This window comes from Chiloscyllium plagiosum, chromosome 31 (genome assembly GCF_004010195.1).
Source record: "Chiloscyllium plagiosum isolate BGI_BamShark_2017 chromosome 31, ASM401019v2, whole genome shotgun sequence".
NCBI classification, from domain to species: domain Eukaryota; kingdom Metazoa; phylum Chordata; class Chondrichthyes; order Orectolobiformes; family Hemiscylliidae; genus Chiloscyllium; species Chiloscyllium plagiosum.
The window spans coordinates 38,966,710-38,991,916 of record NC_057740.1 but is presented as its reverse complement, the minus strand read 5'-3'; the positions used below and the strand labels follow the sequence as shown (position 1 = coordinate 38,991,916).

General features: G+C 44.5%; 1 protein-coding gene across 3 annotated transcripts; it reads right to left on the bottom strand.

Annotated features, from left to right (window-relative positions):
- LOC122565444 (COUP transcription factor 1-like) lies at positions 1 to 25,017 on the bottom strand. Of its 3 annotated transcripts, none has more exons than XM_043721432.1 (4): positions 24,120 to 25,017; positions 8,489 to 9,010; positions 7,020 to 7,081; positions 1 to 1,460 (listed from the first exon to the last, which is right to left on the bottom strand). In XM_043721432.1, the coding sequence occupies exons 1-4, from the start codon at positions 24,490 to 24,492 to the stop codon at positions 1,278 to 1,280; spliced, it is 1,140 nt and encodes a 379-aa protein (XP_043577367.1). In that variant the 5' UTR covers positions 24,493 to 25,017; the 3' UTR covers positions 1 to 1,277. The 3 variants fall into 3 exon arrangements, with proteins under 3 accessions (XP_043577367.1, XP_043577365.1, XP_043577368.1); XM_043721433.1 differs by having other exon boundaries at positions 1,332 to 1,460; positions 7,020 to 7,140; XM_043721430.1 differs by lacking the exon at positions 7,020 to 7,081 and having other exon boundaries at positions 24,120 to 25,016.
- Positions 25,018 to 25,207: the final 190 nt, after the last annotated feature.

The window sequence follows — 25,207 nt, the reverse complement described above, 5'->3', positions numbered from 1 at the left end:
AAAGATTCAAAATATTTTATTGCAACAAGACAGTCAATTAAATCAGGAGGCTATGTCACACAAACTAGAAGGTACAGTTAAAGGATACACTCACAATGAATATGATGCTATTGTTCAATATCAGGACTAGATTTTGAAAGGTGACTCTGAAAGGAGCTCCAGGAGGATGTGAGCTATAGGAGATGCAAGCAATTTGACCAGAATTCTGAAATATTACAGCACAGGAAAAATAGGCATCCTTCCCACCTCAATTGGCTAGTATGGGGTCTTAATGTGATTCTATTTCATTGCTTTTTCCTTAGCATCGCTTTCATTTTGAAATACTTCTCCAATTGCTTTTTAAACAATGCTGCAATCTCAATCCTTTGTTTCCTTCTTCTAATGTCTGGGTGTGAAAACCTCCCGTACGTGGGAATTGTGAAGTGCTCCTCAAGGTTGGCAGGGGCAGAGCATGTTGGGACAATGAGGAGGGGTGTGACAATGTGACATTCTCCACCTTGGACTGCGTTATGAATTAAAGACTGAGTAATCTAGTCCCCTTCCAACACTGCTCTCAAACGTCACCAAACATGTGCACAACCAAACACTGCCCACTTCTTTATCATGCAGCCAAAACTTCTTAATTATGTGATTCCACTGAAGGTGAGGCTTGCCCATTTGTTAAATCAAATCGCTGCATGAAATCTGATGCCTCTACCTTCCCAGTGGGTTCTCTCATTTTGGATCAGGAGCCTCCAGGGACCTCTGTCCACTCAGCCAATCCTCATGAGTGAAGGAAGACGGTAAATTGGGTAGACAGCGCTGGGGTCAATCCTACACTCAATTGGGCCTGGATACCTTCTCCTGAAGCCAGAGGACAGTCATCAGGCTGAATATTTCCCTCATCCCAACCTGGGGTTGGTGTGGGTGTGTGGCGGACGGGGGAGGGGGCATACAATTCACAAGCATCTCTGCCTGTAACATCGCATCATCCAGGAACAGCGGCTATTCCATGAAACATTATCACATTTTGGCGTAATGTCTTTTCGCAAACAAAAAAAAGCAAAGTACTCATTTAAATACTGCATCCCAGGATCTAGTTAGTGCCTGAAGTCAATTGATCCAGTTTAATCTCACGTATGCTAGATGGCATACTTGGCAGTGCCCAGTAACAGTCTAGTTGGAACCCGTTAGGAATCAGGCTCGTCATTGAGTTGGCATGTAAGGCCAGTTGAAGGAACCTCCAGACAGGAGCATGTCTCTGATTAGGGTCTCGATGGGTGTCTTGCCCACCAGCCTCATAAAGAAGAGTTGTCCAATGAGGGAGGCCGGCACTGCCCGTAATGCCGGGAGTCGTAAGAGCAGCTTACCAAAGCGCTGGGGCTGCGGAGGGTACTGACATCGTACATACTCAGCCAGTGACTCCTGAACCTTCTCCTGCAAGCTCTCAATGTGTGCAGGTTCGGAGAGACCAGAGGCGTCTGGCAGAGAAAAGAGGAGAAAGAGACATGTTTGAGTTCAAAAACAGTTTTCTACATCACAAAATGAACAAACAGTGGAGTCCGTGATAGGGTGGAGGGTAGGTAAGCATTTCACAAATTCCTCTCTTTGTGCTTTCAATTTCATAGAATCCCCACAGTGCAGAAGCAGCCTGTTGAGTACACTCTGGCCCTCTGAAGGACATTCCACCAGACCCAACCGTACCCCTGCATTTTCCCATAGCTAACCCACCTAGCCTGCACAGCCCTAGACATTACGGGCAATTTATCATGGCTAATCCACCTAACCTGCACACTTGCGGACTGTGGGAGGAAACCCACACAGACCTGGGGAGAATGTGCAAACCCAACATAGGTAGCTGCCTGAGGTTGGAATTTTACCCAGGTCCCTGGCACTGAGAGGCAGCGGTGCTAACCACTGAGACACCACATTGCCTGTGCTTTTGGATGACAGATGTGCCATTCACACCTTCTCCAGACACTGTTGATAAATGTAATGGTGCTGAAAGGGTTAATGTTAAAGCTGCTACTGAAGGTTAAGCAATGGCTTTGTCATTGACTGGGATGATGACACAGTTAGATTCAGCCTTTAGGTTCCATGTTTCACTTACATCCTTCCACTTTGTGCCAGGTCACAGGTGATTTTGTGGGTTGCAGGAGACTGTTTTCCATGTTTATTTGTGATTATTTTACAGCCCCTGATTAGACTTTTGTTATAAGAAAGGGACCACTTTTGAAAGATTGATTAAACTTCAGTGATACCCTCAAGCACTCATTGGTGAAATGCAGCACTTCCAGAGACAGCTGGGAATCACTGGCCCAAGATGTGCAGGAGGAGCATCCAGGAAGGTGTTGAGAACCTCGAGACTTGAAGTCGGGCAAAACAGCGAAAGGAACACGCTGCCACACCAACTCCCACCCACCCCCTTCCCATGACCACCTTCTGCTCCCAGTGTAACAGAGCCTGCAGCAGCCATATCAGTCTGTACAGCCACCTACGGACTCATCCTGAGTGGGAGAGAATCATCCTCGTCTGCCAGGTACCACCAATGAAGACGCTTCAGTCCCATGCGCCTGATCTTTGGGAACCCAGCACAGGGGTGAAGATGGGCATCCTGAGTTTCCACAAAGGCCTGGCCAAGGTGGTCATAGATAGGTCCTGATAACTGCTCATCTCCAATCCGTGGTACTGAGTGCAATCTGCCCCTGAATGTTGTTGGAGACAGCGCATGCGGTGTTTGGCCTTCCACAATGGATGGGGAGCCATCATCCCCTCTCAAAACCACATCTTATTCTCAATTCCCATTGCCATTTTGACATTTGTCAGGGGCTATCAATCTTGATTTACTTTTAATTGGTTGTATTTAATATAGAAGAAGAGAGATTAGTGGCAACTCCCTACCCAATAGGGAAGCAATACCAGTGGTATTATCACTAGACTATTAATCCAGACACTCAGCAATGCCTTGGGGGCCCAGGTTCAATTCCCACCATGGTGGGATTTGAATTCAGTTTATGAGGAAATAAACAAACTGGAATCTGATAATCGTTGTTGAAAAAACCCATCTGGTTCACTAATGTCCTTTAGGGAAATAAATCTGCCATCTGTACTTGGTCTGGCCTACATGTGACTCCAGACCCACAACAATGTGGTTGACTCTTAACTGCCCTCTGGGCAATAAATGCTGACCTAGCCAGCAACACCCTCATCATGTGAACAAATTTTAAAACAAGCTACAAGCTCCCAGTGTTTGGGGCCACAACTTACAACAAAAACATAGCATGTTCCTTTCCTTGTCTCATTACCATTCCATTTGGGCCTTGCACCATAAAACCTTTTGTCATTTAAGGATGGCAGTGGTGTAATGGTGACCATTGGCATTCCAAGACTCCTGGCCAATGTTCTGGGAAAATGGGTTCAAATCCCATCTGAGCAGATGGTGAAACTTGAATTCAGTAAATTCTGGAACAATGAGCTGGCTCAATCGCCACCCGGAAAAGTTGCCACAATTTTACCAGACCATTGGGCTGCTCTTTCATTACAAACAGATGCCTGGTGGTGATTTAACCCGAGGGTCACCGCACCTCAGGCAAGAGGAGAGGTTGAGAAGGAGGGTCCTTCATGGTGACCTCAAGGTGCAGGATTTGAATCTTTGCTGGCCCACTCTGCATCACAAACCAGCCATCCAATTGACTCAGCTAACCAACTCCCTCCCCCCTCCATACAGGCATAGGAATCAGGCCACTTAGCCCCCGGGCCCACTGTACCATTCAACATGATCATAACTGATCTGATTACTCCACATTCTGGCCTATCCCGATAACTGTTCACTCCTTGTTTATTAAGAATGTATCCATCATTGCCTTAAAAATGATCACAGACTTTGCTTTTGAAGAAAGTTGTGACATATGTATTGGTGGGTCACGAGGTGATCATTTATTCTCAGGATGGGTGTGATGTTGACACAGCCGACATTCCCAGCTGCTCACAGCTGACAATCATTTTTTCAATTGGCTTTACATCAGAACTGGTTCACTCAGACATTCCCCAGTGCTGCGAAGAATCAACCAAAGCTAGAAAAGGGTTGCTTAGCATGGACTCGGACTCCCGGCCTCACCCCCCCCTCCCCCAGGGCCCCAACTCCTGGCTGGAGGTTTCATCACATGACCTCAGTCCCACTGCCCTGCTATTGGTCAACCTGTATATCTATCTTTATGATGACAGCCAATTAGGGAGTGAGTAGAACTTCCAGTCATTTCCTGACTGTTGGTATTTCTTCCCCATAGTTGGATAACAAATAAACAGAACTATTCAGTGGAAATTATAAAGCAATTTTCCTGAATGTCTTGATGCCTTTTTCTTTGGGATGTTCCCTCAGCCATGGTTCGGATTAGGATTTGATTGGTTAGGGGGTCAGGCTTTAAGTGCTGGGTTCTGCCTCCAGGCCATTCCCAAGACTGGAGTGACTTGTTGGCCTGACCACGTAGTGAGTCCATAAATGAATCAGAATCATATGAGGATTAGCAGTTGTATTACAGAGGCCGAAAGATTGGTGATCCACTGGAATGAATTCAAATTGCACCATGCTGCACAGTGCCAACCTGGTAGTGACACTATACAGTTACATCTGGATCAGGGGAACCTCACAATATCACCGCTTTGCTGCTGTCTTTAAGGATTCTAATACCTCTCCTTCCTCTGTCAGAGCCATACGCAGTGTCCTGCACCTCTGCTGACTGACCAAAACATACAAGCTGGGTGGAAACGGTCTGTGTTGCACCTCACGATGATCTGTTCAATTGCTCACCTTGAAGCTCAGTGCCCTGTATGGAGCAAAAGATGTTGAGGGCTGAACAACCTCGGTAAGGCTGGTCTGTGCTAAAGAGGTTCAGAACCAGCCAGGGCCCATTAACCTCCACCCCTGGGCCCTCAGTACAAATCTTTTAAGAATTCATGCATGGAATCAGGGCGAGGCCAGCATTTATTGCCCAATCCTAATTGCCCAGAGGGTAGTTAAGGGTCAACCACATTGCTGTGGGTCTGGTGTTACATGTAGGCCAGACCAGGTAAGGATGGCAGTTTCCTCTCTCCCAGATCATCTCAATTCCTTCAATGCTCGCTTTGAGCAGAATTTCGGCGGAGAGGTAACACCTATTCTGACAAGTCCTGACGAACTGATCCCAGCAGTCACTGCATCAGAGGTCAGATCAGTTTTCCTTCATGTGAATTCAAGGAAAGCGATGGGACCAGACGGAGTACCAGGCCGTGCACTCAGGGCATGTGTAGATCAACTGGCAGAGGTCTTCTCGGACATCTTCAACCTCTCCCTGCAGCAGGCCGCTGTCCCGGCCTGTTTCAAGAGGCCAACATCATCCCTGTGCATGCAGCATGTCTCAATGACTACTACCCAGTGGCCCTAACCTCAGTGGTCATGAAGTGCTTTGAAAAGCTGGTCATGGCATTAATCAACTTCAGCCTCCCCACTACTCTTGACCCACTCCAACTTGCCTATTGGACCAAGAGATCCACATCAGATGGCATATCACTTGCCCTTCACTCCTCCTTAGAACATCTTGACACCAAGAACGGCTACGTAAGAACCCTACTCATTGACTACAGTTCCGTCTTCAACACTATTATCCCCTCGAGACTGATTACTAAACCTAGTGATCTCGGACTAAGCCCCACTCTCTGCAACTGGATCCTCAGTTTCCTGACCCACAGGCCACAATCAGTGAAGGTTGGGGACAATATTTCATACTCAACACTGGAGTCCCCCCGCCCCAGGGGTGTGTACTCAACCCCCTAATATACTCACTGTATACCCATGACTGCATCGTCAAATACCAGACTAATGCTAATTATAAGTTCGCTGATGACACCACCATAGTCTGTCAAAACTCAGATGGCGATGAAACAGACTACAGACGGGAGATGCAAGACCTGAAAAAATGGTGGACTGAGAACAAACTAGCTCTCAATACTTGCAAAACCAAGTAACTCATTGTTGATTGTCGGCAGGATGTTACTCATGCCCCCCGACATTAACAGTGCAGAGGTGGAACGAGTGGAGAGTGTCAAGCTCCTGGGAGTGGTCATCCACAACAAGCTTTCTTGTGTGGACACACTGGTTACAAAAGCCCAACAACGTCTCTTCTTCCTCAGGCAGCTGAGGACATTTGACATGATGGCGAATACTCTTGCCAACTTTTATAGGTGCACCATCGAGAGCATTCTCTCTGGATGTATCACTACCTGGTATGCCAACTGTACCATTCAAGATCGGAGACTGTTACATAAAGTGGTGAACTCAGCCCAGACAGTCACAAAGGCCAACCTCCCATCTATAGAATCCATCTACCAGGCCCACTGTCCAGGAAAGGCCACCACCATTCTCAAAGATCCATCCCACCCTGGCAATGCTTTTCTACAACCTCTACCATCGGGGAGAAGGTACACACACACACCAGAAGCCTGAACACACACACCAGCCGATTTCGAAACAGTTTCTACCTTACTGTTGTTAGAATACTGAATGGACTCAAACTCTTAGCATTTGCCTATACCTGTGCTTTTGTTTTTGTCATTATTTACCCATTATTTGCTTATCTATGCTATCTATGCTCTGTTATCTGCCTGTATTGCTTGTAACTCAAAGCTTTTCACTCTGCCTCGGTACACGTGACAATAAATTCAATTCAGTTCAAGACATGAGTGAACCAGATGGGTTTTTCCGACAATTGGCAATGGATTCATGGTCATCATCAGACTCTTCATTCCAGATTTTTAAAAACTGAATTGAAATTCTACCATGGCAGGATTCAGACTTGGGTCCCCAGAACATTACCTGCACCTCTGGATTAACAGTCCAATGATAATACCTCTAGGCTATCACCTTGTCCTTATGCACTTGTGGAGGGACACAATCAGTAATTGCACCTTCCTGCTGAGAGTTCCTCTCTACAGATGGAGTGGTGGACTTATCAACTGAAACTCAATAAATGAGGACACTGTTGTTGGGCTCCGAGTCGCGAACTCACTGAAAGAGATGAAATAACGGGGACTATGTTCCTGGACCAACAATTCAGGGAGCTGAAACCACCTGGTGTAAAAAAAAAATAAGCAGAAAGAGTTGGAGAAACTCAACAGGTCTGGCAGCATCTGTGGAGAGAGAAACAGAGTTAACATTTCTTCAGATTTCACATTTCCAGCACCTGCAGTATTCTGTCTGCCTTCCCTTCTCTCCCTATCTGGGCTCCACCTCCAGCTGTCCACTCACTCCATTACCAACCTTCTGTCCCCCATCACCAGCATCAATACCACTCCTCCTTGCTACTCACAGTTCTGAAGAAGGGTCTCAGGACTTGAGATATTAACTCTTTTTCTCCCTCCATAGATGCTGCCAGATCTGTTGAGTTTCTCTAGCAATTACTGTTTCTGTTTGTTTCAGATCACCAGCATATCCAGCATGTCCTTTGTTTTATTACATCTGCTGCGTTTTGCTTTTGTTTGAAACTGGTACCGAGTTCAGATTTGAGCACAGCAGCTGAGGAAGTCAAACTCAGTGAATTAATAAAGCTAGTGTCAGTAACAACAAACGTGGAACTTGTGGACTGCTGTAGGTCAGTTACAGAATAGAATGTGCTGTCCTTTCCCCGTTTACCCTCAGTTACAGAATAAAATGTGCTGTCCTTTCCCCGTTTACCCCCAGTTACAGAATAAAATGTGCTGTCTTTTCCCCGTTTACCCTCAGTTACAGAATAAAATGTGCTGTCCTTTCCCTGTTTACCCTCCAGACCCTCAGCAATGTGAGTTTTTCTTGGAAATGGTCCCGCAGTCTGTTCAATTGTATTTAAGCAGGTGACTCGAAGGGCCTGTTTCCACACTGTAAGTAATCTAATCTAATCTAAATAAAGCTAGTGTCAGTAACAACAAACGTGGAACTTGTGGACTGTTGTAGGTCAGTTACAGAATAAAATGTGCTGTCCTTTCCCTGTTTACCCTCCAGACCCTCAGCAATGTGAGTTTTTCTTGGAAATGGTCCCGCAGTCCGTTCAATTGTATTTAAGCAGGTGACTCACCAACACCTTCTCAAGGCCAGTTAAGAATTGCTAATACAGGTTTGGTCTTGTTAATGATGTCCACCGCCCAGGAATGAATAAGATGAAAAATGCAGTATTTAATGGCAATTATTGAAGCCAGTTTCTTATTGCTTACATGTCTCCACATTAAAAGTCAATCCTGTCATGAAGGATTGTGAACTCTCACGATATCTAAGGGATGATGTGGATGAGCCGGTGTTGTACTGGGGTGTACAAAGATAAAAATCACAACACCAGATTATAGTCCAACAGGTTTATTTGGAAGGACACTAGCTTTCGGAGCGCCGCTTCTCCATCAGGTGATTGGACTGTAACCTGGTGTTGTGTGGTTTTTAACCATCTCTAAGTGGCTCACACAGAATCTGGAGTGTCACAACAGCACAGCAGTCCCTCAGATTGAAACTAACCTGGCGTGTACAGGGCAATGGCCTTCAGGCAACTGTACTCGGCAGAGTCGACCTGCAAAACCTTGAGCTTTTCCACCTGGTCCTGGAAGATTCGGATCTGGTCCATGAAGCTAACCACTCGATCCGCAGACATCTGCGTGGAGTGGAGGCCAGCGGCTGCCAGGAGGGGAGCCATGTGAAGAGGAAGGGACGACTGGGCGGCATTCAGCACAAACAGCTCACTCCAGCTCAGCCGCAGCAGTGCCACCTGGTCGGAGATCTGTAGCTCATGGAAGAACGGGACGTTCCTGGCCCACTCCACGGCGCTGAACAGCAGCCTGGCTGCCAGCTCACAGATGTTGTCAATGCTCATGAGGTTGTACTGGCTGCACTGGGTACTGAAGCGAGATGTGGGGTACGGCTCTGCTCTCAGCAGCAGGGAGATAAGTCCCGAGATATTGCCTCCATTCAGGTGGTCTCCCCCAGACAGCGAGAGCTCCCCGGGGCTGGCCTGCGCTGGTGGAATCCTGCCTCGTTGGACTGCTAATGGACACAAAACACAAGAAATCAATTAGAATCAAGTGATGGAGAAGTGACCAATGGCCAGAGAGAAACACAGAAATAGCTGTGTAAATATTGTGATGACTGTGGTCTGACCAATGGTTACTGCTCAGCCAATATCACAAAAAGTTAGTTCATCTGAATGTTGTTGTATCAGAGCTTTTGGGAGCTTGCTGTGTACAAATTGACTTCCAGATTTCCTACAACAGTGAGTTCAGTTCTCTCCTATTCCTCGAGCTTTAAAAGGTGATAAAGAAATGCAAGTTCTTTCATATTGTCCTGATAGTACAGTTACCCACCACCCAACTCCCAAAGCCTTTCCACCATCTACAAGGCACAAGTCAGGAGTGTTGTGGATTACTCCCCACTTGCCCGGATGGGTACACTTCCAACAACACTAAATAGCCCATTCAACTGACACTTCATTCAATACCATCAGTATTCACTGCATTCATTACCAATGCACAGTTGCAGCAGTGTGTGCCATCTTCAAGATGCACTGCCAAAGTTCACCAATGCTTCTTCAATATCACCTTGCAAACCTGTGCCCTGTATCACCTGGAAGGACCAGGACAGCAGATACATAGGAACACCACCCTCTGCAAATTCCCTTCCAAGGCAAAAGTGGCTACTGCAGATGCTGGAGGTTAGAGTCAAGGTTAGAGTGGTGATGAAAAAGCACAGCAGGTCAGGCAGCAACCAAGGTGCAGGAAAATCGACATTTCAGGCATGAGCCCTTCGTTCCCTTCCAAACCACACACCAGCCTGCCTTGGAAATATATCACCAATCACCAGCAATCTCGTGCCATATGGCAATATTGCATCCAATTGTGGGCATCTAACTTTAGGAATGGTGTACGAAAGGGAATGGATCCGGCTGAGAGGAACTTCAGTTGTGAGGACAGACTGGAGAAGCACGGGCTGCTTTTGTTCGAGAAAGTTCAGAGGAGACTGGACACAGGCATTCGGAATCAGGAGGGATCCGCACAGACCAAGTAGAGAGCAATAATTTCTGTCAGTGGAAGGAACGAGAAGCCAAGGGCATCAATTTTTTTACATTCTCAGAAGAAGCAAAAGCAACATCACTGTCATACAGCAACGAGCTGGAAGCTGAAAGCAAATTGAAAAGGGAATTGGACCAGTATCTGAAGAGAGAGAGAAGTCTACAAGGTTAAACAGAAAGGCAGAGGAGTGGAACAAGATAAATTACTCTTACAGTAGATGCACCAAATAGCTTTCTTCTTTGTTGTCAATGATTCCAAAAAATCTGATAATGCAGCCAAATTTAGGGTGTCTGTGCACTGGGGTGAAGTACTGAATAATACCTTTGTATGGTCATTATTTGAACAAAAAGGTATTTAAAAATGAAAGTAAGTTTTTGGTTTTAGTCCTGTGATTTTTTTTATTCTTGAAAATGTCAGAATTGACATTTGAACAGCAAGATCAAACAGCATTTCCAAGAAAACATGCGATTTAAACTGGACGATGAGAAAAGCCAGCTGGGGAGATATTTCAGAATTGTCTGCTTAGTGGAGGTTTTTCTCAATGATCTCCAAAACTGAGAGGCCAGGAACCAGAGGGGAGTCGCACTACCAAAGAAAGTAACTCAGCCAACAGAAGGGCAATTGAGTTTTGACAGCATTCAGGTCATTAGTGAGGGGAAGAAGTCTTAATCTCTTTTAGCAAGCTTAATGATTTTCCTTAAAGTTCAGTGAGATATGTTAATGAGTTAGCATGTCTCTAGGTGTCTCAGGAAGGGATAGGGAGAATTACATCTGGTGAATTTGCAAAAGGCACTGAAAGGAAAACACTTGTGACATTGTTTGTGAAGTAAGAAATTACAAGGTGAATTTAGGAGGGATACCTCACTGGGACTGAGTGTCCGTAAAGAACTCTGCTGGGAATATGGTCAAAACTCTATTTTTGCTGTTTCTAATGAAATCATTCCAAACTGATGATATTTAAGACTTTGTAATTTTAGCTTTTTTGTATGTGTAATAATTTTTTTTTGTTAAAAGTACATTGACAGACTGTTGTGAATATGTTCTGTAATTGCATGGCATATCAAACCAGGCCTCACCCTGGGATCTGACTTATCTAGTACTACCATCAGCTGGGACCATAACATGTGTTTACCTTTGCTATAGAAACAATCACAATGTTTGTTGCGTGATGCCATTCCTTGACTGCTGAGATGATGTTAAGTTGATAAAAAGATCGACAAAATACCCTGGTCAACCAGAATAAAAGAAAGACAAGGCATGGAAACCATGTGATTTCAGCTCATGCTTGGACCAGTTTGCTTGAGGTCACATGACTGGGTTGATGGCTACAGACAGTCAGAACATATTTTATTTCAGTTGGGGGAAGCAACTGAAGAATAGATTGCACAGCTCATCTTTCCAATTTCTGAAGCACCTTTGTGGTGAATCCAGTGTGAAACTTGACAATCTTCCCAAAGTGTGGCTGGAAGACTTCTCAGTACTGTGTTTCCTGAGCAAGCTGTGTCTATCAAGACCTCTGAGACAACTGCCATGTCTGAGCATGCCACAGTGTCAGACCAATAGCCGTCTGAACATTCTGTCTCTATACTTTTGTTTCTGTCAAGAACTTAGCATGATCTTCCAGAGTGGATTCTGCAGAGAGAAATCTAATGTTTTTGTCCCTTTTATTTGTCATGTGCTTGTATCTGGGATAATTAAAGGTAAACTTTTTTTTAGATACATGATGCAAACTGTGGGATTTATGTGTATAATATTTTTGGTACTTGTTGTAAGCTTGGATTTCAGGTTTTGAGTTAGCAATCAGTAGAGTTTTCTCTGTATCTGAAGTTGGTAATTAGCTTTTAAATATTTCTGTAACAACGGCAATTTCTTTTAAAAATTGTGTTCAAAGCCTGACTGTAGAGTGAACTCTCAGATTTTTGGTTATTTTAGATTGTTTGTGACCGGCATAGAATGTCTGGAATATTTTCTTCCTCAGCTTAAAGGAACTGTTCTTAGCTGAAAAGAAACTTTTCAGTTCAGTTTTGACTCTGAGACAGGATGGGATATAAAGGAGTGCTCGAAGGAAGGGAATGGTAGAGATGATGAATTAGTCTACACTTGGAATGAAGAGTGTGTGTTAGTCCCAGACCAGGAATATTGCGTGCAATTCTGGTCTCCATCCTATTGGGAAGATGTTGGGAAACTTGAAAGAGTTCAGACAAGATTTACAAGGATGTTGTCAGGGTTAGAGGGTTTGAACTATAGGGAGAGGCTGAATAGGCTGGGGCTGTTTTCCCTGGAGCGTCAGAGGCTGAGGGGTTACCGTATAGAGGTTTATAAAATCATGAGGGGCATGGACAGGGTAAGTAGACGAGGTCTTTTCCCTGGGGTGGGGGGAGTCCAGAACTAGAAGGTATAGGTTTAGGGTGAAACAGGAAAGATATAAAAGGGATTTAAGGTCGACGTTTTCACATAGAGAGTGGTGTGTGTATGGAATGAGCTGCCAGAGGAAGTGGTAGAGGCTGGTACAATTGCAACATTTAAAAGAAATGTGGGTGGGTACATGAATAGGAAGGGTTTACAGGGAAATGGGCCAAGTGCTGAAAAATGGGACTAGATTGGGTTGGAATATCTGGTTGGCATGGATGAGTTGGACCGGAGGGTCTGTTTCCATGCTGTACATCTTTCTATCAGAACAGTTAGGATTAAAACCTTAAAACAGAAAATTCAGTACACTGAAGGTCAGGTGTGTGATAGAAAGAACAAAAGAACAAAGAACAATATAGTACAGAAACAGGCCCTTCGGCCCTCTAAACCTATGTTTTACCCTTCCTTACTAAAACTGTTTTCACTTACAGGATCCTTATTCCTTTATTCCCTTCCTATTCATGTATGTGTCCAGGTGTTTCTTGAATTGACCGTCTTTTGTTTAAAGCTATCCCCAGTTCTAGTTTTGAAGTTGAAGTCACAAGTGATTCAAACCTCCCAAGGCAGTAGATAGGGACCCCTCTAATTTTCTTAATGGATGTACAGACCTCTGAGGCCTGCACATGGCATTGAATTGCTTACAACTTCTGGATCATGCCAGTTATCAGTCACGGAACATTGGAGCAGCCGCACGTGTGCAGTGAGGAGGGAACGTTGATTCTGGGGTGAGTATTATACACGTGGTATTTGGGTGCTGTATCAGGACCGGTGTTCAGGGTACTGCACAAAAGCTGTTTGTTTCTTTTCGATTTAAAACAGAATGTTTTGTAATTAATGGGTTTATAGTTTTACTGTGTTTAAAATCTTTGTATTGTAATTAGGTAGTTTGGATTATTCTCTTTTATCTTCACTCCTTTTGTAATAAACTTCACTTTATTGTTAAAGCAAAATGCACAACGATGCAGGCAATGTCTCAGCAACAGATCACTTTCTTCAAAATAAAAACATGATTTATCAAGCCAGATTCTTGACTGGAAATAAACATGTCCAATAATAACTTCTGCAATAAAACCTGATATTAAGTGCTAACCTAATGGTGACCATGAAACCACTGTTGAATGTAGTGAAAATCCACCTGGTTCACTAGTGTCCTTTAGGGAAAGACATCTGCCATCCTTAACTGGTCTGGCCAACACAAAACTCCATAAGAACCAGGAGCAGGATGAGGTCATTAACCCCATTGAGTCTGCTCCACCATTTAATACATCATGGCTGATCTCATTTCAGTCTCAACATCACTAACTCTTAACTAATTAAAAATCTCTCCATCTCAGAGATGGACAACACGGAAACAGACCTTTCAGTCCAACTCATCCATTCAAATCGGATATCCAAAACTCATCTCGTCCCATTTGCCAGCACGCGGCCCATATCCCTCTAAATTCTTCCTATTTATGTACCCATCCAGATGCCTTTTCAGCATTGTCATTGTACCAGCCTCCACCACTTCCTCTGGCAGCTCATTCCATACACGTACCACCCTGTGCAAGAAAAGGTTGCCCCTTAGGTCCCTTTTAAATCTTTCTCGTATCACCTTAAACCTGTGCTGTCTAGTTCAGGATTCTGGGTAATCCACGATGGAGGACAGGGGAAAAAAAATGTTTTTCTGGATCTCCTTGAAATTATTCAGTGTCCAAGTGTAGACTGCACTCGGTGGGGTGGGGTGGGGTGGTGGGGGGGGTGAATTTCACAGAGAGAAGTAGTTCCTCCTTATTTCTGTTTTAAATCTGCCAACCCATATTTTAAAACCGAGATGCCTTATTCCAGATTGGCCCACAAGGGGAAACATCTGCTCTACATTTGGCAATGCAGCTGACTCTTAACCGCTCTCTGAAATGGCTGAACAAGCCACTCAGTTCAAGGGCAAACACAGATGGGCAACAAATGGCAGGTCTAGTCAGTGACACCCTTGCTAAAATAAATAAAACTCCACGGGAGTGTTATCAAACAAAATTTGACTCAACTTTTTCAATGTGACTGTGCTTGGGCTGGTCGGATTGAACCAGGTTGACAAGAGGCAACTGTTTGTTCGTGCAAAGCTCTGCAAGGCTCTTCCAAAATGTATGAGCCTCCATCCCTCGCTCTCCTCCTTCGGCCACGTAAGGAGATGTTCAGCCAAATCACCAAGAGCTTGGTCAGTGAGGCAGGTTGTAAGGTGTGTCTTAAAAGAGGAGGAAGCGTTAGAGAAGCAGACACATTTTGGGAATGGCTTGTGAGAGTTTATTATCAACAAACAAGCGTCAGTGTGACTCTCATCACCTTGGGTTGAATCCGGGGAATGCAAGAACAGCGATGAGGGGATGTGAATTAAAAGTCATTACTCCAGATCTCCATCCTCAATAACCCATCTCAGGTTTCCTGCAGTACACAAGACTGCGGATATAAAGTGGGTATTAATGAGGTTGGGATTGGGAAAGGCAAAGGTCTCTAACCTCAATTTCCCCTCCTGTACTGTACAGGAAATCCCAACACTCTGCTGATCAGACTATTTGCTCTCAACCTCAATGTTAGGATGAAGCTGCACTCAGAAAAAGGGGCAAGCCCACTAAAGATTAATGTAAGAACCAGGAGCAGGAGTAGGCCAATCTGGCCCATCGAGCCTGCTTGACTATTCAATAAGATCATGGCTGATCTTTTCATAGACTCAGCTCCAGTTACCTGCCCACTCACCATAACCCTTAATTCCTTTATTGTTCAAAAATCTATCCATCTTTGTCCAAAAACAAAAAAGCCTCGACTGTTTCACTGGGCAGAGAATGCCACAGATTGACACAGATGGAGATGAGGAGGAATTTCTTCACTCAATGTGCTAGACTTTTGAAATTCTCAATTCCAGATGGCTTTAGACGTTGGAGCACATCCAGGAAAAATCATCATTGGGTCAAAATCTTAAAATACTAGGGCTGTACATAGCCCTTAATCAAAAATATGTCTTAAAAAGATAAATTTCACAGAGCCAAAATGTCTGCAGGTGTAAATTCAGTCGCAAGTGCTGAGGAATGTAAAATTGGCGATGTCACAGAAATGTGAGAGAGACAGTGACTTGAGATAATGAGGTTGCTGGTTATCCATCTCCCTCCCCTCATCAGACATCGCATGCAGGCATTTTTAGGGTTTCCCCTTCCTGGATTATACACAAAATAAAGAGGTTATAAGGCAGCTTTGGCAATGTTAATAGATTGCGGTGGACCAGATGTGTCTAGCATGCTGCTGTGGAAGTCACACCCTGATAACAATCAGAAAGCACTCATGCACTGCAGGTAAAGCAAAGATCTCACACTCTTATGCCGAGTGCTCTACAAACTAGTTAAAATGGAATCAGGACAAAATAACTTCAACCAGCCTATAAAATCAAGATCAAAAATTTAACTGCTAATGACCAGAATAACCCATAATAGCCACAGAGCACTTGATAAACAATTCAGAGACTAATCCATATGATCTTTTGTTTTACTTTTTGAGCTAACTTCTTAATTCCACTCATGTTCATGTGTTTTCCTAGTATTTCTCCTCAGGCTTTGAGTGTGACTGACAATCTTAAATTATTTGTCACCTTAATTCTTAGCATACTCAGGACTATTTAGCTAATATTGTCCAATCTCAGAATGACACCTAATGTTGGACACTGTATTTTCAGTTTTGTAAACACAGGCTGGTTCGATACAGCTACTATCATGCTTATTGCGAACTGACAAAAGGGCTTGCTGTTTGATGAAAGCTCCTCGTCTTTGGGACGTACAGACTACAAAACCTGCAACACACAAGCAGTGAAACTGATATACCACATGTGTGTGACAGGAAGAAAATGTTTAATGGCGATGTTCTGTTCATGACAAACTCCACTCTTGTTGCTCCAACACAGCAGCAGCATGAGACAACTAGTTTTACCTGTTGCTCAAAGGTTTGAGATACCTTACCCTTCCAGGGCACTCTGTTGTAGGCTGTGCACTTTCAATACTTGTGAATTTGTAAGATGTACAGCAAGAAATGAACTGACCAGGGTCACTATTATCTCACAGGATGGTTTGGACATTGCCTACTTCAGCATCAGATTTGCACGAGTTGAAAAAGGCTCTGGAAAAGCACAGCAGGTCAGGCAGCGTCCGAGAAGGAGGATCAACGTAAACCTCTGCAGGCCTCACTCTCTCCAGGTTTGTACATGAGCCTTACTTATGAAGTTTCCTGGAAGTTTATTGTGTGTATAAGAGTGGAAATGTATATTGAGCAGTAGAAGAAGGATTGTTGGAGACAGCAGTAAAGAACCCTTGGCCAATTTCTCATTTAGCACACTTGACTGCTCTCTTTAAAAGGCAAATTTGAGTGTTGTATGGAGCTCATTAAGATGCATAAAGATATTCTTACATGCAGCCTGTGCGTTAAAAGATAGCAAAGCATTATCTATGCAATGGAAAATGTTCAGGCTCATAGATTAGGCATCCCTCCGTCGGAGATCCGTTTCTTGTGGAAACTGATATAGATCTTAGCCTCAGTAGGAACCCACGGCAGTACCATCTATTTGGATGTATATCCAGTCACTGTGCAAACTTGACGTTGAAATAGGGCACATACTGCAGGATGATGTTACCCAAATCCGATCAACTCTTGCTGTATCATGTAAACTCATCAAAGATCCTAAAGCCCTGAAAACTGCCTAGTCTACCTCAGAGTGCCCTGGAAGGGTAAGGTATCTCGATGCTTAGAGCGACAGGTGAAGTTAGCTGTTTCATGCTGCTACTTGAACACTAGTGGTGATGTTCACAACTAACCACACGCTGCTATCCAATGGTTTGCCTATCATACAAATAAGTCATGTGGGATATGAATTTCAGTGTGGGTGTAATGCCAGGTTTGTAGGCAGTTTGGGGAATTGTATCAAATAATACGTACCTTCAGCTGTTTGCAACAGCTAAGGTACTGACTGTATCTAGCTTAACAAACTGAAGACAGGGTGTCCAACATTAGATGTGACGCCGATTTGACAACAGTTGCTAAATAATCCTGAGTGTGTGAAGAATACATTTGGCAACTCACTTGCAATGCATAGCATTTGTGTACACTGGGAGCTATGTATATTAACACAGGGCACTGTTCATTGCAGATAGCAAGAACACGTACACCCTGTGTCTGTTTCAATTTAACAAAATGGGCAATGGCCATTCTCTGGATCATTATGCAGGGAAATGTCTTGACCAATCAGAACCAACTTGTCTGGTTTAAATTGAAATAAACATTGGCAGTTCACTGTCAGTCATCGTCCAACTGCTCCATTCACCACAGCAACAATTCTACCAATCAGAACAACTGCCAACGAATTAACACACTCTGCCCTCAGTACTAAATGTTCCCCTATCGATCAGTATTCTTGTGAAATTTCTGATGAGTGCAAAACAAAAAGCTTTGACAAAATGTGTCTTTTTTCAGTGATATACAGGCTCTCTACCACCACATGACTAGATCTCTAGATTTTGTGATAATGAGGATCTGGGGATAGTGGAGAAAATGTGGTTGAGGTGGATGTCTGCTTGAATGGTGTAGCAGGCTTGATGGGCTGAATGGCTACTCCTGCTTTATATTCTATGGCCCTGATGACTGTGGGCCAATTCGATGCATGGTCCTTTCTTGGGTAGACTTGGATTAGAAAGCACTTCCTTCTGCTGTCCCACAACCAAGAGGTTGGGCCCTAGTGTGGTGCAGAGGTAGTGTCACTACGCCTGAACCAAGAGATCTGGGTTCAAGTCCCATCAGCTCCAAAGGTCTGAAATAACATCTCTGAACAGGTTGATTAGGAAAATAGGTTAAAAAGCTGAGAAAGTACAAAAGTTGAAAATAGGAAGAGAGTAGCCAGGAGATGGAGTGAGTTACCCCACAATCCTCTGAGGGGGTATGATGCTAAGCAGAAGAAGAACTGCCCAGAACAAAATCTCGCAAACGGAACATCTTATTTGGGAAAGTAGTGGTGGCAATTAATCAAAGAGAATATTTAACTTTGTTTTTAAGGCAGCTTTCTTTTAAGAAGCATTCAACTGAATCAGGTTATGTAAAAATTTAAAAGGTTCTTCAAAGTAAAACAAAGCTTGACCCCTCTTCACCTTTGATCAAATTAATAATTAACTTCATTCGCTTTCAAAAGTATTTAATTTCCTTTCAGAGGTTACACCAACCTGAAAGCCAATGGCCTCAGTACAGGCAGAGTGTTAGTTTACTTTACTCTCAGGCTTTCCGTTTGGAAATGAAAACAAATTGAATTCAAATTTCTGTTAAAAAGTTTATGGATTTATTTTCAATCCTGTCGGATTGTCAAATATTTAATTTATTTTTTAAAATATTGAGGCCGGCCAAGAGTGTCTAATTGTTATACTTTGTGTCAGCAACCAGCAATGATTAGATAGAGAGTACAACTTCCTCTACACTGTGCCTATCAAACATTCCCAGGACAGGGACAGCACAGGGTTAGATACAAAGGAAAGCTCACTCTACACTGTCCCCCATCAAACACTCCCAGGACAGGGACAGCACAGGGTTAGATACAGACGAAAGCTTTCTCTACTCTTTTGAAGTGAAAGTAAAGCTCTGCTGCACTGTCCCTGGGCAGCTACAACTCATCTGATTCCTCGGTTGATATCTCTACTTTAGCTCCCTTCTTGTACAGCCCATCAGCACACTGAGTTATTGGCCTCACCGAGAATTATAGAATCTCTACAGTACAGATAGTGGCCATTTGGCCCATTGAGAATGTACCATCCCATCCTTACCCGCATCCACCATCTCCACAACCTCAGATTTCCCATGACCAATCCACCTAACCCACACATCCCTGGTCACATGGCCGATCCACCCTAACCTGCACATCTTTGGACCATGGGAGGAAACCGGAGCACCCGGAGGAAACCCACGCAGAAATGGGGAGAATGAGCAAACTCCACACAGAGTCACTTGAGGTTAGAATTGAATCAGAGCACCCGCTGCTGTGAGGCAGTGGTGCTAACCCCCGAGCTACCATACAGAAAGCACCCAAAAAATATGTACAATGTGAGTGAATGTTCCCCAACAGGAGACAGTGAGGACTGCAGATGCTGGAGATCAGAGCTGAAAAATGTGTTGCTGGAAAAGCGCAGCAGGTCAGGCAGCATCCAAGGAGCAGGAGAATCGACGTTTCGGGCATGAGCCCTTCTTCGGCTCATGCCCGAAACGTCGATTCTCCTGCTCCTTGAATGCTGCCTGGCCAGCTGCGCTTTTCCAGCAACACATTTTCAGCAATGTTCCCCAACAGTTTCATAAAGAAGGGGGAGCAATTGCAGAATGGAAGAACCTAAAAATCTTCAGATTGATCCTTCCAGGTGTCAGTAATTCCTAATTCTGTCGGAGCAAAGTTCACGTACATAAAACCCATGTAATATAAAACTCCAGCAGTGATGTGAGAATTTATAATAATCCTCTTAAGGTCAAAATAGCAGCCTCATGCCCTGTGACTGGAATGGTGAGTTGGTATCAGGTTTCTATATCCTGTGAGAGAAGTGGGAGCTGAGAGAGGAATCCAACAATAAAAGGGAGAACAGAAAGAATAAAAACCAGGTTAAAATGTTAAAACAAAAACTGTGGCAGCGGAAAGAAAAAGAATACAATGGTAAGAGAGAGAATGAAAGTGAAAGAGAGAACATAAAGGAGAGAAAGAAATAAAAGTAAAAGAGAAAGTGAGAGACATAAAGAAAGAAAGGAAGCAGTGATGTGGTGACCTATGACATTTGGACTCGTACCCCTTTAAAATATGCTAACTCCCGAGAGCAAGCTGAACAATCTCTCCCCTTTACTCATCGTAAGTAATGGTATAACAGACTTAATATCCAACCTAAATCCCACATCTTAAATAAGTTTAAACAGAAAGGGGTCACATCCTGTGACACAGACCACTCTGTGTGAAGCATGGACTTAGGAATTTTTCTGTAATTTACACTCCTGCAGAAAGCATGTGGCCGATAGATTAGTGGCTGGATTTTGGTCAGGAGACTGTGGGTGGAGGGGCGGGTACAGGCTGCTCTGAGGTCAATGGCACATTGACCCCTGTGAGAGCTGAAGGCCCCAGGGAAGACTGACAATCAAGCTTTGCAGGCGTGAATGCACCCAGTGTTACAACACAGTTTGTGAGTGACTGAGAGAGAATGTGTGTGTCTGTTGTGTGATGTTTGTGTCATTGAGCGTGTCTGTGTATGTGATTCTATATTTGTGTTTATGTGACTGATTGCGTGAATGAATCTGCTTGTGTATGCATGATTGAGTACAAGTCTGAGTGATTGAATTCACGCATGTATGTGTGCGATCGAGTGTGCATGTGGGTGAGTGCATCTTTGAGAGTGTGATTGAGTGTGTGTCAGTGTGCCTGATTGAGTGTGTGCAACTGAGTGTGTGTAGTGAGTGTGATGGAGTGTCAGTATGTGACTGTGTGTAAATGTTTGTGATTGAGTGTATGCATTAGTGCATGTAATTGAGTGTGAGTGTGTCAATGCATCTGATTGTATGTCTGTGTGTAAATGCTTGTGATTGAGTGTGAGTGTGTGTCTCAGTGTGTGAGTGTGTGTGTGTGTGTGTGTCTCCGCGCGTGATTGAGTGTGTGTCTCTCAGTGAGTGTGATTGAGTATGTGTGTCTCATGCGTGTGATTGAGTGTGAGTATGAGCGTGGCAGTGCATGTAGTTGAGTGTGTGTCAGTGTATGTCATGGAAGGCGGCCCAGTACAAGTCAGCTTCTGTGTGAAAGGGGCAATTAATTTTCCATTTTTTTAAGTAACTTCAATCAGAGGGGCCTTTTGTAGCTTTGAATTAGCAGGAATGATCAGAGGGAAAGAAAAACATTTTAATGGAACTTGGAGAAAAAGTGAAATATCTAATGATGGGCTAATGCAGCCTGGAAGAAGCAAAGATGTAACAGAAGCAGACAGAGTCGGAGAAATTAAGAAGTAGATCTGGAAGAAATCCAGAAACAAAGAACAGACACAGGAATGAGTAAAATATTCAGACTGATAATACACTTCCTCAAGACTGCTGATATCCCAATAAAAAACAGGAGAGACAAAGGCAAGAAAGAAACAAAATTAGATTTATAAGGAAAGAGAGGAATGAGAAGGACAAGACAGGGGAAGGTTTTGATGGTCAATACAGATAAAATACAGAGGAGAGTATGCTGAAGAGAGAAAGGGGGGAGAGACGACAGAGACTGAGAGATTTCTGAATGAGGGTGTGAAGAGAGCAGGGCCAACAGTGTCACATTGTGAAAAGTAAACCATGTCCCAACTCGTTGAGGACAAAAGCAAACCACAAGATGAGCACAGGTCCGGGAGTGGATTACTGCTGAACTGTTTACTCCACCCAATGAGCTGAACTTTAAGATACTGTTGATAATAATATTTAAGTAATTATTAAAGAAAAGTTCTCTTGCAGTAAAGGTCAAAATACACAACAAGCCTCTAATCTAACATCAATATAGAATGTTGGGATCTTATTTGTAGGTTATTTCTTGGAGAATTGCCCTCCACTTCCTTGTCCAACTGGCAATCCTTCTCAGCAAAAATGTTGATGTGACATTTAATGGGGAGTGTCTTCACAGTGAAGCAGGGACTTACTTCACCCACTGCCCACAGACACACAGATACACAGTTACAAGAAGCACACGGATATACAGGCACACGCAGATCCACACGGACATTAACACGTATGCAATGACACACGCATGCACCAAAACTGTAATATTTGATTTTTACTGACGCCAATGATCAAGTTTGATGGAAAGAAGTAGCTCAGCCAAATTAATCCTGCACAATCCAAACCTAAAACCAAGCAACTGTTTGTAACTTTGCATCAAAGCTATTGTGTGTTTTACATTATATGTAATTTATGGATATCCTGTTATCCATGCAATATTTATTGACTCACTTACTTTAATATCTTGGAAGATGTTCCTTTCTTCCCTATCAAATATATCCAAACATTATACATAAATATATAATCGGCAGATAGCTTTGACATTGAGTGATTTGATAGAAATATTAACAATCAGGAGAGTGATGCTAAAGTCAAAATGATGTGACACAGCAACTAACTATGTTCGACAATTTTACCGAGCACTCTAAACATATCCAACTTCAGTCCTCCTTTAAATTATATGGATTGTGAAAGTTCTTCTTTATGAACAATCAGGATTTGTCCACTCCATGTTTGATTTGGTCTTAGCTGCTCCCTCTCTGCTACCAATTCACTTTGTAAAGGCCCCAACAACTCTGATATCTCCACTGATGTATCTATGTCTTGCAGAGACAGGTTACCACTTGTACCAAGTGTTTGCATGAGCTTTGTGGACTCAGTCAAGCCTGTGAGAGGGGGACAAGGGCTCACTTACTGTGTGAGAAATGCAAAATACTACAGATCCTAGAAACAAGAAAAAAATAAAAACAAAATGTTGGAAATACTCAGCAAATCAAGCAACTGTTGGAGAAAAAAAAAACAATTCATGTTTCGAGTCAATGGTGACCTTTCATCTGAATTTTAAGATGAAAGGCTATCGAGTTAAATGTTAATTGTTTCACTCCACAGAAGCTAACTGACCTGTTGAGTATTTCCAGCAGTTTCTGATTTTATGTTTGCTATATGACACTTTGTCCACAGCACCTGCAAAATTTGGCTTGTTGGAGATGTGTGTACTCTGAGTGACTCCTCATGCACCATCTCCCCTGTTATATTATCTATACTTCAGCCAGCCTCCCCATGCACACTCTAATTTCCCCTTTTATCCCTTTCCAGTCCCAGTAGCAGAGGGAGCTTCTCCTCCACCATGGGGTCTCTTCACTGTAAATCAGCCTGAAGAGACAGAGAGAGAGAGAGAGAGAGAGAGAGAGTTTCTTGTGGTTGGTAAACTGCAGGTGACTGTCTCTTCCCTGACTGTCTCCAAAGCCTGGTGAGCAGACAGGACTGGCAGTGGAACACAAACGACAGGCGATTATTGTCCAGGATCCCTCCTCTCTCTACAACAATGCCATCTCCCCCCCCCCCCCCAACACACACAAGTGCTCACACATGTAGACACGTGCCCTCACACAAGCACCCAAAAGCACACACTTGTATAAACACACTCGAATGTATGAATAGACACATAAACATTTACACAGATTCACATAAACACACAGATGTACACACTCACAACAAACGCAGATGTACACGCTTACAATACTAAGATGCATACAATTACCCACAACTAAATACACATGCACTCACACAAACATACAGATGCACACTCACAACAAACACATACACAGATGCACACACTCCCAAATACATACACAGATGCACACAATTACACACCCACCTAAATTACACGCACTTATACATACGCACAGATGCACACACACAAACACACGCGGATGCACAGTTACACACGCACCTGAACTTACACAGATACAAATACTGGTCAAACACACATTTAAATGCACCCAGTTGCTTACACGCAGACATAATGGCATACTAGTATGAGGTTACTGAAGTCGGACCCTAGTTTGACAAAGAGCTCACTCCCCACAGGCCCACACCCCCCTCCGGGGTGTCCTGTGGCTCTCCCTGTGAGACGAGCGGGCGCTTACCTTCTCGCTTCATGCCCACTTTGAAGCACTTTCGGAGGCGGCAGTACTGGCACTGGTTCCTGTGGTGCTGGTCAATCTGACAGTCCCGGTTTGACCTGCAGGTGTAGGAGAGGTTCCTCCGGATACTCCTCTTGAAGAAGCTCTTGCATCCCTCGCAGGTGAACTGGCCGTAGTGTTTGCCGCTGGCTCGGTCCCCGCACACCACACAGTCCACCTGGACCGCCTGGTCCCCCAGCTCCGGCTCACTGCCCCCGGTCTGTGAGGAGGATGGAGCCGGGCTCTCGGAGGATTCCTCGCCGCCCCCGCCCCCGTTGTGGGGGTACAGTTTGGGTTCGTCCCGGGATTCTCCCCAGTCGCTGGAGGCCATCGCCATGACCCCCCTCCCTCCCTCCCTCCCCTCCTTCACCGGGGAGAAAGGGATCGGGAAAAGAGTTTGTGAAAAGGAAATAGAGTCAAAAAAGCTGGGGGTCTGGAGGGAGGAGGTGCACCGGGAGGGAAGGGGGAGCGCTTTGGGGAGGAGGGGGACAGTATGAGGAGGTCGCCCAGGCCCTCCCCTGGTCAGTGGCTCAGCGCCGGCAGCGGGAGCCTCTCCTCTCCTCTCGGCCTCCCCTTCCTGCGCATCGTGATCCCGGCTCCAGAGCGAGCGACCAGCCGCCGGCTCCCGGGGGTTCGCTTCCCGGCCCCGAGGGCTCTCCCTCCCCACCTCCCTACCTACCCCCGGGACTCAACCGACCGCAATCACTTCGCAACCAAACCCGGCCCGGCTCCCCTGCCCATCTCTCCCGGCCCCGGGGGACTAGAGGGACGGACAATACACTCAGACAAAAATACACTCCGCCAAACTCCCAAAGTTTGTTTTGGTGGGATTTCCTTCTCCCCCCCTCCTCTCTCTCTCTCACCCCTCTGTTCCTTAAAACCCCCAATCCCCACTTTTTCGTAAAGATTTTTCTTCGGTCTCTTCTCCCTTCCTTAAAACTCCCCCACCTTTTCGTAGAGAATTTCTTTCTCCCCTTCTCTCTCCCTCTTCCTTAACCCTCCGCCTTTTTGTAAAGATTTTGTCCGTCTTCCCTCTCTCCCCCCCTTCCTTC